General features: G+C 33.6%; 3 protein-coding genes across 3 annotated transcripts; all 3 read right to left on the minus strand.

The window, feature by feature from the left end:
- Nucleotides 1–4,367: 4,367 nt before the first annotated feature.
- Nucleotides 4,368–6,437, minus strand: LOC145755774 (uncharacterized). Its single transcript, XM_082572021.1, has 4 exons — nucleotides 6,368–6,437; nucleotides 6,169–6,297; nucleotides 5,417–5,665; nucleotides 4,368–4,663 (listed from the first exon to the last, which is right to left on the minus strand). The coding sequence occupies exons 1-4, from the start codon at nucleotides 6,435–6,437 to the stop codon at nucleotides 4,368–4,370; spliced, it is 744 nt and encodes a 247-aa protein (XP_082428147.1).
- Nucleotides 6,438–7,157: 720 nt separating this feature from the next.
- Nucleotides 7,158–9,761, minus strand: LOC145755775 (neuronal pentraxin-2-like). The gene is made up of 4 exons (XM_082572022.1): nucleotides 9,698–9,761; nucleotides 9,225–9,493; nucleotides 8,193–8,377; nucleotides 7,158–7,332 (listed from the first exon to the last, which is right to left on the minus strand). Exons 1-4 carry the CDS (start codon nucleotides 9,759–9,761, stop codon nucleotides 7,158–7,160), a joined length of 693 nt encoding a protein of 230 aa, XP_082428148.1.
- Nucleotides 9,762–16,533: 6,772 nt separating this feature from the next.
- Nucleotides 16,534–17,838, minus strand: LOC145755421 (uncharacterized). The gene has a single exon (XM_082571655.1). It carries the CDS (start codon nucleotides 17,665–17,667, stop codon nucleotides 16,882–16,884), a length of 786 nt encoding a protein of 261 aa, XP_082427781.1. The 5' UTR covers nucleotides 17,668–17,838; the 3' UTR covers nucleotides 16,534–16,881.
- Nucleotides 17,839–18,801: the final 963 nt, after the last annotated feature.

Consider the following 18,801-nt stretch of genomic DNA (forward strand, 5'->3'; position numbering starts at 1 on the left):
GAAATTGCATAACTTAGAAGCACTAAGTTCGAATGGCTTGTTTGGAGGTAAGCACAGACTGTTCCCTTTTTTAAAGCTGGCAAAGTTCCATTGTACCTGGCATAGTCTGTGCCTCGCTGGAAGGATAGGCTGTAACTTGCAGGGCATGCTATTACAAGCAAAGTTTAAATTTAAATGTATTGTCTCCTTATTATACTACCATTAGCAATAAATTGCGCGATAGTTGTGTAAGTAACCGGCAGCGTGGTTTAGTAGTCACCTTACAGCCTTAGGTTCTTAATTCAATTTCCAATGCTCTCATGCTTTACCGCCCTTGAGTAACGCGTTCGAAATGGTAAAAACATATGCTTGGTTAAACCCTAATTAGCAGCCTTTAATTATCGTGCAACTATAAATCAACAATATTTCAAACTGCCAAAGTCAATTAAAGACTAAGTTGAGGAAATTGATGTTACTCTATAGTAAGGCTGTGAAGTCAACGTTCTAAAATAAAAAGGGATTAGCTTTCATCTTATAAAAATCCAATTTTACCTGTGAGTATTCTCCAAGCTACTTGTAAGCTATCACATACTTCTTTTGTTGCATACCTTGTTATATGTATTTCAAAACCCCAGTTATATACCTGAACAACGTCTACACTAAGCCGGCCCGGGCAGTCTTGGCTTACGATAGGTTTTGCTGTTATTCTCGGCGGTTTAATGTAACATGAAGTAAATGGGATCCCGTGCAAACGTTTCGGATTTATTCTACAACCTGAGCGGCACGCATACGAAATTTCTAAATACATATTTTTTATATTTATTTATCTTCGATGTCGGAATATCGATTTTACGACTTTAACATAGAGTAACATCAGTTACCCCGACCCAGCCTTGAGTTGACTTTGGCTGTTTGGAATATTATAGATTATATTTTTCCGATAATTAGACTGCTGATGCAGTGTTGGCTTAGTAGGAGTTTATACCCTTCATAGCGCCTTACTTAAGGGTGCTAACGCATGAGAGTAGTGAGGATCGAACCCAGGGCCTCATGTAGTGAAGCCAAGTGTTCCGACCACTACACCACGCTGTCGGTCAATATAAATAAATTATGCCTTTAAGTTTGCCTTATATCAAATGTGCTATTAATAAAATACTACCATGTGGAAAATAACAAACTGCTGGTGTTTCAGAATCATCAAAACAGCAATTAAGCTCAGTACATTTTACTTGGCCTATTCCCAGGTAGCCGCAATCGTCTCTAGATGAGGCTAGGTCAGATTGGCCACACTCTAAATACAAGGCATCTTTATTTACCAAAGTAAAACTTACCTTTTCGGTAATATTTGTTGCTACATAACTTAACAAAACATTAAAAATGCAGTTAGTACCTTGCGAGCTGATAGTTCTCACCAGCAAAATAAAAAAGAAGCTACTTAATTTCATTTTGTTTTTACATAGGTGTTTTTACATTCTACTTGCAACAGTCTCTATGTTTTAACTTGTTTAAATGGTTCACATTTTTACTGGAATTATCGAGCTATCTAAAATAACAAAAGTCATTTCCTTAAACAAAAAAATTCCACGACGTAACAAAGATAAATCTTAATCGGGGAATCCCCTTAATTAAACTGTCATGCAAAAATTTTTTAATTAATTTTATGAATTTTGTTGTAAAGCATTTTCGTATAATAAAAGAATAGTGAAGTATCTTTTTTGGTTACCAATGGACGTCTGTGAAGATAAAGCTTTTAAATTGAAATTTGAAAATTTTTTTTAAATTGAAATGACATCCCTAATACATTAAATATTGATTAGATTATGCCTAATAGTTTAAATAGTAATTATATCGTTAAGTTATATTTATATTCCTGCATAACCTGTTTTTACTGTTAGCCACTTTTTCAGTGTGAACTTAATTTGTAAACCTTTCGCTATAGGTTTAAAAATTTTACAACATTCGCTATTACATTTTGTATAATAATATACCAATTAAGTTTTGGACAATATATGCAAAGTTTATATTGTAAATTTAATTTAGGATTTTTTAAATAATTTAATTTAAAGCATGTCAATATAAAAGAAGGATGTTCTACTACCATCTCATTTGGTTTGTCTGTGTGTTTAAATTAGCTACAACCCAAGGTAGGTAGTTGTAATACAATAGTTGTACCATAATATCGCATAGAAAAAAATAATCCCTTTTTTATATTGAATGTTTGTGTAAAAACATATTGTCTATACAATTTTAAGATAATAAGGTAATTCAATTAAAGCCTAGATGACGTCAAAATTATTTTCAGTGTCTTTAGAAAGAACAGTGGTATGTAAATCTGATTGTGGATATGACGGTTCAACTGACGAAAATATGTTTTCGATTCTCTTTACTTCTTGTCGTGTGGCACCACCCACTAAGATTCACATAAGTGGCGTAACAAGCCTAGATTGTGGTGCCATCTTTTCTACCCAAGTTTTGCAAATTTACCATTGGGGTTTTGACATTTTGTTAACCAAAACGAGCGACCAAAAAGCTTGTTCAAATATATTTGTCATGTGGACGACAGTTAGTGGATAATAAGAAGATAAAAAAACAAAAGAATAATAAATAAATGTTTTTGGTAAAATTGTAAACTTAAACAACATTATCGTGTTGATCGTTAAGTCAATGATATTTTTTCTTTTTTTTTATAAACGCACCTTTTTACTTCCATTTTCTAACAAGATTGATTAAGCCTTAATTACGCATGAATGGAAGGAAGTTGCCCTTGTAGACAACACTCTTTTATTATTAATTGATTTTAGAAGTTTTTAGTGCAACACTATATAATATGTATTGCAACACTATATATTATGTATTGCAAAATTATGTTACAAAAAATACGCACAAGTAAAATTAATAAATTTCAAGTATAGGCTAATTTGTCAAGTAGGCCAAAGGCTATGACAAAAAATGCCCCTTAACTTGTCATTTGTCAACTTGATTTGCATTGCATTTTAATTTTGCAACAGAAATTTCTTTGCCTGCAATCCGAGTGTTTTTAGGGCCCAGTTTAATAAGGTATTGGGTTGGGCATTTGCAGTTAAGTCTTAAGCTGTTAATTTCACTGACTTTTAAGACCCGGTCGTAAAGTACAGGATTCAAAAGGTAGCCTCTAAAAATAAAACATACCGCATCAAATACCAATGTAAATATGTTGTTTATATAGTTATGCTTACTTTGTCTGTAACCAGCATTCGTTTATGTCGTACCCTATTTAGTTAACATTTACCCCCCAAAAAATGTTTTTTATACCATTTTTTAACACGATTATTAGCCTAGTAGTTAGCGATTTAACGCTTTATCAAAACGGATTGGAAGATGCGGTTCGTCTTAGCTTCAGCGATTAATTAAAAAATTTAAAATTAAAATTAAAAATATTTAAATTTTGACTATTTAAATATACTACACCAACCTTAAATGTTAATAAATTCGGGCAATAACACTTTTTTTAACAAACCGAATTATTTTTATAGAGGTGTAAATATTTGATACATTAACCGCTTAAACATCACCTGAAAGATCTAAAGCAGCTTATAAAATTTTGCGTTACTCAAATAATTGTTACAAGCATTAATAAAAATACCGAGAAGACGCGAAGCGCATTTTCCAACCCGCTTCGAAGCGGTTAATGGCTCGACCTTTTTTGCCATTAATCGCTGACTAATTTACATTACTTACTCTGTTGCTTGTCGAATTGAAAACTTTCCGCCGTAATTATCCTGTTCTTGCCCGAGAAGGAATATTCCTCCACTCTCAACTATTTGTCCTTTGTATTTGTTAGTTTTCGATTCTTTACAGGCGACCCCGTCAACGTAGATCCCTGTTTTGTTAATATTCGAATCAAACCAACTGCAGATGTATTTCTGGTTGGAATTGAAACATAAAATTTTGAAGGCGCGTTAGGTGCATGTAATCAAATGTTTTGTTTTGTATTTATTTATACTTGATGTAAAAAGTCGACTTCACGACCTGAACACTGAGTAACATCAGTTGCTCCGACCAAGTGTCGAGTTGCCTTTTGGCAGTTTTGAAATATTACAGATCACATTTGTGATATTCAGGCTGCTGATTAACTGTTGGCTCACCACAAGTTAAGTTTATGCCGTTTATAACTCCTTACTAAAGGGTGCCACAAAAGGTAGCAGTGGGGATCAAATCCTGGACCTCATGTAGTGAAGTTAAGTGTTCTAAGCACAACACCAGTCTTCCAGTAATCTGCAGAACAACGCGAGAAATGGTTTTTATAATTTGCGTTTAAATACACAAGATTTTATTTTATGATAAAAACCTATAAACTGAAATTTAATTTAATAAAATAAAAAAAACATTTGTTTTACACCAAACAAAAATCACATTGCTTTTTTTATTTTTGTAAAATATACCATTTTGCCATCTGCGAAATTTGGTGACGCTTTAAATTCGTTTTTTCGATTAGCGACCCAGAAAGTGAAGTGGTCTCTATTTGAAAACAATGTAAACGTGTTCCAAGGTTTTTTAACTGCGTAACTGAATATGGCCGAGCCGTACTTTGGCGTTTTGATAAACGTACAAAAAGTACCACTCTTCAGCTGGGGAAATTTCTTGGTGTAGTTTACATAGCTTGTACTGTCTTGCTTAAATTGAAGACTGAAATCCGAATGACAATCTAAATAGTAAAGAAATCTGTATATAAAGAAGCTCAATGGACAATATAAATATATGTGTTTATGTAGATCTTACAATATATAAAACTGTTGTTTGCGCAGCGCGGGTAAATTTTTGCGGGAAAATATTAGTTGAAGGTTACGACAATATTACGACAATTAAAAGCCTAACTGTAGAGCAGGCTTTTACCTTTTTTTAATAAAGCAAAGGATTCTTAAAAAACCTAATAATATTGGAATAAAAATAAAGATTACAACTTTACTGTTCTAAAAAGAATTAAACTTAAAGGGGAACTCAACAGAAAAATAAGGCCAGCTAATATGTTTTTTTTTAACTGTACTGAGTTTAAAACTTTAATTAAAAAAATTCTCGGGTTTATAATAAGCCTGATTCGTTGTTTTAAACTTCGACGGCAAACTTTTTATGACGTCACCGGGTTGTACGCGAATTTGGTACGTTATGATGCGGTCATAAGCTGTTTCAAAGTCGTATAAGTTTTATATAATAGTTAAACTATTATAAAAACGTTTATAAGCTTCCCCAAGAATAGTTCCACATTAAAAATATATTTTATAGTTCTACAATAAAAATATAAATATATAGACACAAAAATATTTTTAATTACAGTTTTAAACTCACTACAGTTCAAAAAAACATATCAGCTGGCCTTATATTTGTGTTAAGTTCCCCTTTAAAACAGATTTAAAAATTTTAAATTTAAATAATTTATAAACTTTAAAAAGTTTTTAAATACCCGGTATTGCTGTCCACAATATTTTTAAATCTGTACAAGCCTTGTTGGAAGAACTTCGTGTTATCAGAACATTGAATCCCCAGTTGTAAATCTGAACAACTGCAGTAGAAAAATGTCCTGGGCACTTGTGATCTTTTAAAACACTTGCGCTGATCTCTGTTGGAACATTTGTTGCGCATGACGAAAACGGAATTGAAAATATTTTTTGGTTTTGTACGTCACACTTTGATCTACAGACGAAGCTAACCTCTGTAAATATATAAGTTTTGATGGTTAAAATTCTTGTAGCTAACTTTATACATTTTTTGATTATATTTTTAAAACACTTTGCTTTCATTTTCGGTCAGCCTTTTTTATTTGATCTTAGTCAGATGAAATTTGGACTACTTTTAGATTTTAACTTAATGTACGTTTATAAGAAAAACCATTTATAATCCAGTTTATTTAAAATAATATAAATTTAGTTTTGTGATATATTTAATATCAAGTTTTGGTCAGAACACTTGGCCTAACTACATAAACTCCTGGGTTTAATTCCCATTGCTTTCATGCTGTAGCGCCCTATAAACGGTATAATTTCATGCTGAGCCGACACTTAATTAGCTGCTTATAACTATCGGGCAGTTACAATATCTTAAACTGCCAAAGGCAACTCGAGATTAGGTCGGGATAACTGATGTTACTCTATGTTTAGGTCGTGAAGTCGACCTTTTCATTCAAGGATAAGTAAATGTAAAAATATAACAGCCTACCTGCTGGATAATAGCAGTTATCAACAGAAGTTGAATTGTCGAAACAGCAATGCAACTGAAGACAATTTTGCTCACTTATTTCAGAAAACCCACAGGTTATTCTATTTTCAAAGGGCACAACCTTGCATTCTAATACAAAAAAATTACCTTTTTATTTAGTTTAACCTATTTTAGTTGATATATTTTGTTTTTTTCTTACCTTGCGCTTTTGCATATGACAACCATATTAGAATACATAATGGTGACACTTGTATAACCTTAAGAAACATATCTTATCTGGTAAAAGGGCAATAAAAATTGGTAGTTTTTAATTTCTTGGAAATATAACTTGTTTAACTAATCTTAGTTCTTGGCTGTAATCAAAACTTAAAAGCGTCTAAATTCAAAATAAAACAAAAATATAGAAATAAACGCTTTTCTTATTAGCTTACATTTTAAATACCACAATAAGGAAATGTCAGTTCAAATTTTGAAGTGTATGCGGTTTTACTTTTAACACATAATTACTGCTTCCTTTTTGAAATTCTGTTTTGTTAAATGTCACTTATGGTTTTTATTGTTTATTTTTTTGCAACAAAATTCAAAGGTAAGAATAAGGTAAACCAGCAGCGTGGTGTAGTGGTAAGAACACTTGCTACACCACACATGAGGTCGTGGGTTCAATCCCCACTGATCTCATGCTGCAGCGCCCTTGAGTAAGGCGCTATAAACGGTAAGAACTCCTGCTAAGCCAGCACTTAATCAGCAGCATAATTATCGGGCAATTATAATCTATAATATCCCAAACTGCCACAGGCAACTCAAGACTGGGTCGGAGTAACTAATGTTACTCTATGTTTAAGTCGCGCATTCGACTTTTCCACATCGAGGATAAAGATATATACAAAAAAAAAGGTCATTTTTAGTTTAAACCACAACACACACTGGTTTAATTATTTATGTTTAATTTTTAAAAACTAAAAAATTGTGAAAAAATTGAAGTAACTAAATTAGCACTGAAATTCTACTTCGTGAATCAAGGTTGTGTTTGTTTCAATAATTTCGGTGTTCCGTTCATGCAAGGCTACGACAAAATCCGTCGCGCATGCGCAGTCGAGTCTTAACTTGTTCATTTCGTCTACCATTAAAACACGGTCGTATACCACAACGTTTGATACGACCCCCCTGTAAAATATAACGTATAATAAATGTTAACTAATTGGATTCACTGAGATAAACTGTTGGTATTAGTAATTCCTAATTGTAATGGTTTTGTAACATCGCGCTTTTATTTGCTATATAATCTTAAGGTTTTTTTCTCATATTACCTTAAGGTGATAGGTTTTATATTTTTTTATTGGAAAAGGGTGTGGTGTTATAACGTGTTTGAGCTATGCGTAAACGTCGGGTTCAAGAGCTAATATGTGGTAATGGTGCGGCTTAAACCCGAAACCTTTCGGCTCGTAGTCCGCTAAGGTTGATCGTTTTTACAAAGAAATAGGTATGTTAGTTAGGAGTGTTTTTTTTTACAAACACAGCACCTAAAAGTAATATGTTTTGCCTACGATAGAGTGTGTTAGTGGGACTTTTAAAAGTGAGACGTGTTTTTTATCCATAAACACCAGGCTCAAGACCAAATAGTGTGGCATTAATAAAGCTCAAACGCTAAACCTTTTGACTCGTAATATCAAAATTAGTTTACTACTACCAGACTTCGTTACAGCACCGGCAGCGTTGTGTAGTTATAAGAAAAACTTGATACATCATCATGAGGACGTGGATTCAATCCCCACTGCTCTCATTCTGTAACACCCTTAAGTAAGGCGCTATAAACAATATAAACTCCTGCTGAGCCAGCATTTAAATCAGCAGCATAATTAATGGGCAATTATAATCTATAATATCTCAAACTGCTAAGGCAACTCGAGACTGGGTCGGAGTAACTGATGTTTTTTTATATTTGGGTCGCGCATTTGACCTTCCCACATAGAGGATAAAGATATATACAAAAAATATACAACCAACAAACTAAAAAAGCTCCTTACATAGTTGCCTGTCTTATAACGAATCTGCCTTCAAGAGCATCTTGTTCTTGGCCCAAAATAAACACTCCGCCACCACTCACAATACCTCCTTTGTACTTTTCGACGTTTGGTATTAGTTGTGCCACTCCGTCGACGTAAATTCCTAATGTTTTTTGTCCAGAATCGAACCAGGCACAAATTTGATGCTAGAAAAAAAAAGTTTTTTTACACATATTTTTATCCTCGGCGTTGAAAGCTCGACTTCACGAACTAAACGCCTAAACAGAGTAACATCAGTTACCCCTACCCAGTCCCGAGTTGACATTGGCAGTTTAGGGTATATCAAGTTGTAATTTCTTAATCATTATAAGCTTAGCTTATCGGGAGTTCATACCGTTTATATAGAGCATAAGAACAGTGGGTGATCGATCCAACGACCTCGTGAAGTGAAGCAAGTGACTACTTCACCACGATGTCGTTTATTTTTAAATGCAGATATTGTTATCTGGTACTAAAGGCAATACCGTTTATTTTGAATGCAAATACTTTTATTTTATGCTAAGGGCAAAAGCGTTTATTTTTAAAGCAAATATTTTTATCTGATGCCTAGGGCAAATCCGTTTGTTTTGAAAGCAAATATATTTTTATTTGATGCTAAGAACAAATGCGTTTGTTTTAAATGCAAATATTTAGAAATAAACAATCTTTAGTGGATCGCTTACTTAAACAAACGAATTCTTTGCTTGAATAAAACGAATTTTTTGCCTTTTATTGATATATATTTTTTATACCAAACAGCATAAATTAGTTGTTATAACAATTTGACAGTGGTGTAGTGATAAAACGACTTGCTACATCATCATGAGGTCGTGGGTTTAATCCCCACTGCTCCATGCTGTAGCGCCATTGGGCAAGGTTCTATTTACGGTATGAACTCGTGCTGAGCCAGCACTTAGTTTGCAGCATAATTTTCACATCGAGGATAAATGTACAAAAAAAAATTAGGATAACACAATACTATCTTTAATTTAAGTTATATTTAAATTTTATTACTCTGTTGTTACGCGATACTTCTGTGGTGGAGTTGAAAAAAAATCTAGTGTCAGCAACCCACAGCAGTAACTGGCTTCGTTGAGCGACAACAGTAAAGGCGTTATTGGTTCTTTTGGTAGCATAGCTAAACAATGTAGAAGGAAATTTTGATGCTTCCATAAAAGCGCATATTGTTCCTTGTATTAATTTTGGAAACGGTTTTGTGTATTTTACGTAACTTGTGTTTGTAGCAGGGCCATCGAATTGTAAACTGTAGCTTGCTGGACAATCTAAACGAGAGAGGGTTAGGAAGAAAGATAAAATATGAGAGAGAATTACCTAGTACCACAAAATACAGAAAAAAATCGCTAGGACCGTAAAGTACCGAAAAGATTTAACAAGAAAAGATAGCCACTAAAATTAAGTATTCTTAATTAACATAATCAATGTAACTAAAATATCAAAACACAAATTACATTTATTTAAAAACTTACTGGGTATTAATGTCCATGCTATCGTTAAATTATCGCAAGTAATATTTGAGTTATCAGGAGTCATGGCAACGGTAAACCCCCAGTAATTGATATCCAAAACAATGCTAGTAAATTGAATTGGGCAACTTGTGCTTTTAATTGCTTTGACATTTATGTGTTCCGGCCTCCAGGTGTAGCATGATGTATACGGGACAGAAAATACTCTTGTGTAGTTAATATTGCAGTTGGTTGAGCATATAGCAGCGCTACCTGTTAAAGTGCAAGTCAGAAAGACTTTGGGTTTATTGCTAATTAATTGGTTATAAATATAACTACCTAATAAGTTGGTATTTAAAATTGTTTAGGTCAATTTTTAACTACAAGGTTGCTTGCATATTTTAGGGCTTCATATTTTTTAAAGAAGAATGTTATATTGGAAAGGGTTTAGGCTTACCTTAAACGCTAGGCTTAACGACAAAAAGTCTGAAATCAGCAAGGCTTTAACACTAACTCTTTGGGGCTTTAACACACTAACGTATAAGGCTTTAACACACTAACGTATTATTGGACTATTAGTCATATTACCGCAAAATTATGTTAGAGATATTGTTATTACGCTTATCTTTTAAAACTACCTTGTGGGTAAATGCAAGAAATGTTTCCGCTCGAATTTGAGCTAGTGTCAACGCAGCAGTTCTGTAGCGTACAATTTTCTTGACTGATTGGTTGATAAACACAGTTTTGTCTTTCAACATATATATTGTTCGTGCACTCTATATTTTTATTTATATAATATTAATTGCCATTACATAATACTAAATTAATATTTTATTACTTTACTAACCCTGCTCCATTGAAACCGAAAACAGAATAAAAAAAATCGAACTAATGTAAGTTACACTACAAAAGTTCAGCATCTTAAATTGCAGCCCAACAGTACAAATACTACTTAACTTTTAAACATTTCCTTTTAATTAAAACAACACTGTGGCTAATTAAAAAATGAATAGCGATTTATGTTGCAACATGTCAATTTTAATTAATCACAATACGCTTTACGAGAAATGACTAACAGCATACAGGATAATGTTAGTTGGGAAACGACAAAGTCAAAAACATATGACAACATTTTTTATAGTCTGTTTTTTTCCAAGGGCTGTATAGTTGCCACGACTTTACTTGGAAATTAGTGGATATTAAACTTATTTTTATATAGCTCTTTGTTTTTTGCTATTCGTGGGTAACTTAATTTATTATCTTAATGCAAAATGATTAATGTATTTTACCGCCCGGCTGTAGGTCGAATAGTGTGGTATTGGTGCGGCTTAAACCCCAAACCTTTTAGCTCGTAACCCGATGCAATGACCAGTATATGCTGTACTTCGTCTGTGCTTGTAATTTTTTAGGGATAGCTTTAATATAATTATCAATATGTACAGATATATACAGTTAGTTTATTTGAATGTTTATCAGTATTTAAAACATTTTTCTTTGAAAGCATTTTATTTACAAAAGTATCCGATTACAAAAATAGAACATTTGTGGTGTGTACTTAAAAATTATAAAAAAACAAAAACAATAAAAGAATTACAATGTACCATAGGTCAAACACAATTTTCTCTGTTTAAAAACCTACATGCGAGTTTCCCTATTTATCTCTTATATATAGAATATGTGCATTAAATTACATTTTTATTTACAATTATTATATTAAGTTTTGCTAAAAAAATTGAAAAAGGGTCGCGTTTTCGCTGTCGGAAAATCGAACCATCAAGTGGTCACATTTTAAATATTTTCCAACTTTCTTGCATTTGATCTTAAACGACTTGTTTTCTACACCCTTCATGATCAGTTGACTGTTTGGGTGCTCCGAAAATATCGGCTCTTTTACGCTCTTCATGATAAGTCGATCTCTAGTCACGTGACCTTCTTTTTGGATGGAGGTGATTGAATCAATTGATGCCAGGAGAAAATCCTCGCTGTCAACGCGCTCAAAGCCGAGCAAGAACTCGTTCTCGGATTCCTCATTTCGCCAAACATTGAACAGCTGACTTGCGAAGAGAGGGGACACAACGACTTCAGAGTTAATCTTTCTCAGGAGAGGAGACAAGCCCCACGAATCGCCGCATCTGACCTTGACGGAATGATCGGGGTCGGGAAAAATCTTGCTGTACTCCGACTCTTCCTCTACTTCCTCGATGTCAACTAACTCGAATGTTTGCCCGTCTTCGTTTTCGGTGTTTTGCGTTTCATTTACGGTTTCTTTGTTATTTTCCTGTTCGGTCGACTCGCCGTCGTTATTGTTAGTTTGTTCTATTTCCTCGTTATCGTTATTTAGTTCTGCCTTGTCATCTTCTTCATATTGTTCATTGTCATCTTGTTCTGGTATAGGTACTACATTTCCTCCCTCGTTCTCCCAGTCGCCTTCTTCCCTTTCCGTAGACTCTTTAGTGCCTTCTTCTTTTTCTGTGGACTCTACAGCACTTTCCTCAGTTTGCTCGTTTTCGTTTGGTTCTACCAAAGGTGTGACATCTTCTCCCTCGTTCGTGCCTTCTTCGTTTTCTTTAGTATTTTCATCGCTTGCAACAATGCCTTCTTCAACGTCATTCTCGCCTTCGTTGTTCTCGTTTACGTCGACAAACCCGTCGCCTTCTTCTCTTTGGTCGTTGCCTTCTTCTAAAACAATCGGGGGTACATGGTTTTCCTCGTTGCCTAAAGTAATAGCTTCCAGTTCTTCGGTTGCACCTTCCATTTCGACGATAATTTTTTGAGGCGTATTACTTAAATCGACTACGATGTCGTTCGCTGTATTCTCCGCTTCGTTTAGAGCTATTGCAGTTTCAATAACTTTGCTCATTTTTAACAACAGGTAGAACTCGGTGCTTTTAATAATAAATAAATGCGATTAACATATAAATATTTCAATATTTATACCCTAAATAACAGTTCGCATGTTAGCTACGCGCCGGATGCGATGCTATTATATTTCTCACATTTTACGTAGTAATTAAAGAATTTGTCAAAACACACAGCATTTGATTTTAGGTATTTACAAATTATGAGTAAATCTTACGTAAATGCAACCCCAACGACGTGTAATATAAAACCAATAAGGTTTTTAATTACGTCGTATAATACGATCTGTCTCAGTATTATGAAAAAAATTAAGGGTAGCAATATGATGTTTGCAAATACAAAATTGCTCAGGCTTGTTGTTTATTGCATAATTATTTGATATTGTCATAATTATTTCACGTAAAATGATATGTTAAATGCTAAAAAAAATTTAGGTACGTTGTGCATAGCCCAATTAAAAAAGTTTTTCTGTAGACACACTTGAAAACGTTTTTTAAACGTTTTTATATTTATACGTGCTTTGAAATTGTTAGCCTAATTAGTTTTTGTCCAGCCTTTTTTTGTTTAAGTATTTTATTACTTGAAAACATCTTTCGATTAAATTAACACGTGTATGTATGTACTATTTTTTATTTATTTATTACAACAAGTTTTATAACATATATTTACAGCAAATTAAAACATAAACTACAAAAACAAGCACAATTTTGAAAAAATATATATATATTTGAAATAACCTATTGTATTTACTATTTCTGCAAAATACAATGCATTATATTTAAATAGCCTTTTAATTATTTATAACCATTTAAATAAAGTTTTAAAAAATTCTTACATAGGCGTTAGCTAAATTAAAAAAATTCAACATTTTAAACACAGTGAAATTTTGTTGAACTATTCAGTTTTAACCGAATCTTTGTTATTGCAGGAACAGCATGACCAAAAACCTGACGAACCCTTTTTCTGTGACTTTTTGTTGTAATGTGATTTCGAATGCCAACCCGGTATAAAGTATTTGTTAGCCAGTCGGTAAAATGAGCTATCGGACACATTTCCTTTAAGTTTGGATGGTGTTTCTGTTTTAATTGGTTCGCTGTTTAAACTTTCGTTTTCAATATTGTTGTCTTTAGTTTTGTCTGAATCCTTGATATCGTTGTCTTGTTGGTCATCTGATGTTTGTATTTCATCGTAATGTGTGTCGTCTGCTTCACGTACTTCGCTAGTTTGCCGATCTTCCTCGATTATTTTATCATCTTTTTCGGTTACTTGCTTTTCGATTTTAACAGTCTCTTCCAGTTCTTGTTCCTTTTGCCCGCACGGTTCTTGGTCTTGTTCAGATGGCTCAGTTTCTTGTGGGCAGTCATCTTTCTCCTTGCACTCATCTTGTACTTGTTGGGAGCTTTCTTTTTCACAATTACCATCTTCTTTTGGATTGACATTATTTTCTTGCTGACAGTCATCAATTTCTTCATTATTTTCGTTGTGTTCTTGCTGTATATCGTGGTTTTCTTTTTGGTATTTTTCATTTACTGCTGGGAATATTACAGTTTCTGTCTTAGATTCACCATTTTGTATTTGACAATTTTCTGAAGCCGGGCAAGTTTGATCAATGTTGTCGTTATCCTGCGCTTGTTGATCAACTTCTTTCTGTTGATCAATAATATTCAAGTAAGTTGTGTTGTCGTCTGTAACTATTAGTAACTCGGCGCCGTCACCAACCTCCTGGTCTTCTTCAGAAACAAATTCAAGGACCCCGACGTTTAATTCATCAGTGTTTCCATCGTCGTTCCCAATATCGTCGAATTCGGCTAAACAGTCTTGGATATCTTTGTCGTCTGCGTTCATGACAATCTGGCAATCTTCCATTCCGGGCGAAATGTTAATTATGACGTCATCGTCACGTGGTACGTAATCAGCTTGATCGGAATCTTCGAAAAAGTGTACAACTTGTTGAGCCATGTTTTTTTTAAGTTTAAGATTATGCTCTGTTTTTAACGATGTTATACTTGATAATATTTGTGCTGCTATTGCTATATATTGTGCGTTTAAAAATGTTTTTCTTAAAGGATATGACGATATAAGCAATTCAGGTCCGTTAATTTTGTGTCACTTTTTAAACCAAACCTTTAGTTAATGATCTATCGTATCAGCTGTTTATAACAAGAAGTGACGCAACAATACGCTATACCACGTTAGCATTTGATTAAAACGTCAAGGCAGTACATATGACAAGGCAAAGTGCATCACTAGTAAGCTTACCCATACAATTATATCCAACTATACTCTCTAATTATCTTTGTCTTTGTAACTTTTTAAAAACTATTTGGAAAACAGAAAAATAAGAAAAAAAATCAATTTAATAACTAACTAATGGCCTACTTATAGTAATCTCTACGGCTAAATGAAGCAAAACGGTAATAAACTACTAGGGCTAGGATTGCTCGAAATATATATTTATTTTACAAAGGTTTATTCGTGTAAAAGATATTATTCTTGGGTATATTTTCCGTTTACGTTATGCCATCAACACTGTATCACAAGCACAATAAAATAAAAACACAAAATTAAAATAAAATATACTGTAAATCAGTCATTGTGATATGATTTGATTTTTCTTAAGTTTTCGAATTAGGAATTGTACAGTTATTTCTACCCCAACGGCTTTACCTAAAGTTCCATTCAATCGCCTTACTTGATTTTCTTACCAACCAAAGGTTATTATTTCTAACACTAACGTAACGTCCGGAGGCGATATGCTGCAAAATACTTTTAGAATCTACGGTTATTAATTTAAACAACCTTTGGTCTGTTTTTGAACTTTTCCATGATTCAAGGACAATAGAGGAGCGATTTCTTTTACTTGCAAAAAGCTGTTTTCCAGTCACGTTATCGGTTAATCCGAATATGTAAATAAAATTTTGGCCTTGCTGTTTCCATATACACCACTGACGAATGATGTAGTCTGGGCCAACTCTAATTCTCAAGCCTTCTTTTACTTCAGTTGTGTACCATTTAAAAGTTGATCCTTTTACATAGATTTCCTTCCGAGATGCACGCATAATGTTTGTGTCTACTTGATTAATCAAAGACGGCATTACATCATCATATCCCGGTAAGGAGGACGAATCTTCTGTATCTTGATCTTGATTTGAGTTTTCTTCGGTTTCATACGACGGCTGTTTAAATTGTGTTGTATGTTGATGCTGGCCGTCGATATAATATTCAACATCACTATCGCTTTCGCTTAAACTGTCGTTATCTACAAACGGGTTAAACAAACGAGCCAGCTGGTTCGGAGACCAAGGGCAAATGCATAAAAACAAGCAGCACTTTGAGGGGTTCACTTCATTTTCTACGTAGTTCTCCAAGTTCGCTCTTTTAATTGGCAACAGAGGTTTTTTAGAAGTTTTTTCGTTTATGAAAGGCATGTTTTTTTGCGATTTTAAGAAAATTTTATAACAAAAAATAAAACGCAGTCTGCCAATGCCTTAATAAAGTCAATAAGCGCTAACTAACTAAATCACTATATTAAGTTAATAACAAAGCACGTGCGGAACACTGAAAATATTTACTTTATTTAATCGCTTCCGCAGTCTTGGAGCAAAATCAAGCCATGGTATTTTTGTTTGTATACCGCAAACATGTATTATTCTAAATGTTATTTTTGTTTAGGTGGGCTTAGATAACCCGTTACTTCTAAATATCACCGGCTTCCGGAATGATATTGCTATTTTAAATAACTGAATAACTTCCGTACGCTTTAAATGTTTACCGAGAGCAGCATAGTGTAGCGAACAGAACACTTGCTACATTACATGAGGTGGTGGGTTCGATCCCACACTGTTTTTATAAAATAGCGCCCTTGAGTAAGTCGCTATAAACGTTTGAAACTTCTTTAAATTTGCATTACTATAGCAGCTAAATAAAGCTAAATTCGAACTCTGTTTATTAAAAGAAATTAACGTATTTTTTGACATCCTTGTAATAATGTTGTTGTCCGCATATATACTTCGTAAAAACAAAACAATAAAACATAACGGTAACAGAACTAATTAACAATTTTGGTTAATCGTAATAAAAATGATATCAAAAACAGTAACTCTTATACATCACATATTGTTTATAACCTTGAATATTCGTTGGCAATTAAAAGGCATGTATTGTATATAACAAGGAACAATGTTGGTTACACTTATAAAAATAACAAGGCAGTCGAATAACGGTGGTTGAGTATTGGCAAGTCCACCATTTATAAAGTGTTGGCTCTGTTAATATTTTCAATGCAAAAAAAAACTATCTTGGAAAAGTTATGTATTTGGAACACGGTATCTATTTGAAATGTTTAATGTTTATTGGAACCGCCACCCTCTGGCGTGCCTTTTTTTCACCAACCAAACTTTATTTTTTCGAATGCCTAAGTAACAATTGCTAACAAGGTGTCGCAAGAGGAGTTTTCCAGAACGAGGGTCGGTCTCGCTAACAAATAGTCTTTTGTCGTTGCTGTTTTTATTTGGATCAATGGGCCACCCACCTCCCAAAAGCCGTACCGATCTTCCCCTACGAGGACAGGCAAAGAGTATTCGCCCGTTACACCACAATCCGAACACGCAAATAAAGTTACTGGTGCTGTTTCGCAGTTTCCAAACACACCATCTGTGCTTTTTGAAATCCGAATGCACCCTGATTGCGCCTCCTCTTCTTCTCGCTATCCATTTGTCGGGTGTGTTTGAAAGATAGATTTCTCTTTGCGATGCCTGCATTATGTTTGTATCTGCTTGGTTAACCAAAAATGGCGTGACGTCATCATACCCTGGAAGCGACGACGAATCGTCCGTATCTTGACCAGAAATGTCAGCGTCCTCTTGGTCATCGTCTAGCGGTTGTTTAAATTTTGTCACATTTTGATTCTGGTCGTCCGAGTAATAGTCAGTATCACTATCGTCGTCATCGCCATAATTGTCAGCAAAAGGATTTAAAAATCTAGTTAGCTGGTTAGGAGACCACGGGCAAATACACAAAAACAAGCAACATTTCCAATCTGCAAATTGGTTAGTTTCATTCTCTTGACCCTCTGTCTTGAAGGGTAATAAAGGTGTTTTGGTTAGATCAGAATTAAGGTTGCTAACAACAGACATTCTTAAAGCTAAAATGAATAAAACTAAACACCATTTAATAGCTAAAATTGTAAAGCTATTTTAATTTTCTAAAAACAATTCAATTTTTGTGTTTTTCTTATTGCAAAAAGTATTCGTATTTCTATTAGCTGCAGCTTTTCCACTTTAAAGTGTCCAACTTGTGCCGTTTTATTTTACCTACTACCCTAACCGACGTCTTTAGGATAACCTTTCAAATAAATACCTAAATAAAAAAAGGCATGAATTTATTTAAAGTGGTATGTTTTCTTAATCGGTATTTTCGTACAAAACAACGTGGGTTTAATTGGCACAGGTTATTAATACTAATAGCAGGAAATAGTGGTACTATTTGATGTAAAGCATGCACGTTGCTTGTAAAAAACAACTAGTAGTAATAATACAACCTTTTTGTTACCTTCAGTTATATTTTAATTAAATAAAATTGTTACACTCTTAATATTTATGATAGGCTGTTATGCATGGCCATAAATATATTAGTGTTATTAAGAATAACATAAAAGTCCAATCGTGTTTCACAAAATTGCAACCATATTACGACTAACAATTTTGTTAATTAAGTTAAAGTAACAGTACAAAAATACGATTAAATATAAACGGTGCACTATTACATTTATGTTGTTTGGTTTAATTATTATTAATTAACAAAAAAATGTAAATTAACAACACTTAATACACCACTATGAGGTCGTGGGTTCAATCCCCACTGGTCTCATGCTGTAGCGCCCTTGAGTAAGGCACTATAAACGGTATAAACCGCTACTGAGCCAGCACTTAATCAGCAGCATAATTACCAAGCAATTATAATCTATAATATCCCAAAATGCTAAAAGGCAACTCAAGACTGGGTTGGAGTAATTGATGTTACTCTATGTTTAGGTCGCGCTTTCGACCTTTCCACATCGAGGATAAAGATGTATACAAAAAAAATATTTACATAAAATTCATAATCCAAAGATTTTTAATGGTAACCTGCTAAACAGATATATAAAGCAAAATAAGTAATCTCCTATTTTTTTTATATCACCTTAGGGTGATAGTTTTTTTGCATTTGTATTGAGAAATGGTGTGTAGTTGTGACGTGGTTGAGCTATCCGTAAAAGTCGAGCTCAAGAG

Source organism: Corella eumyota, chromosome 6, assembly GCF_963082875.1.
Source record: "Corella eumyota chromosome 6, kaCorEumy4.1, whole genome shotgun sequence".
Classification (NCBI taxonomy): domain Eukaryota; kingdom Metazoa; phylum Chordata; class Ascidiacea; order Phlebobranchia; family Corellidae; genus Corella; species Corella eumyota.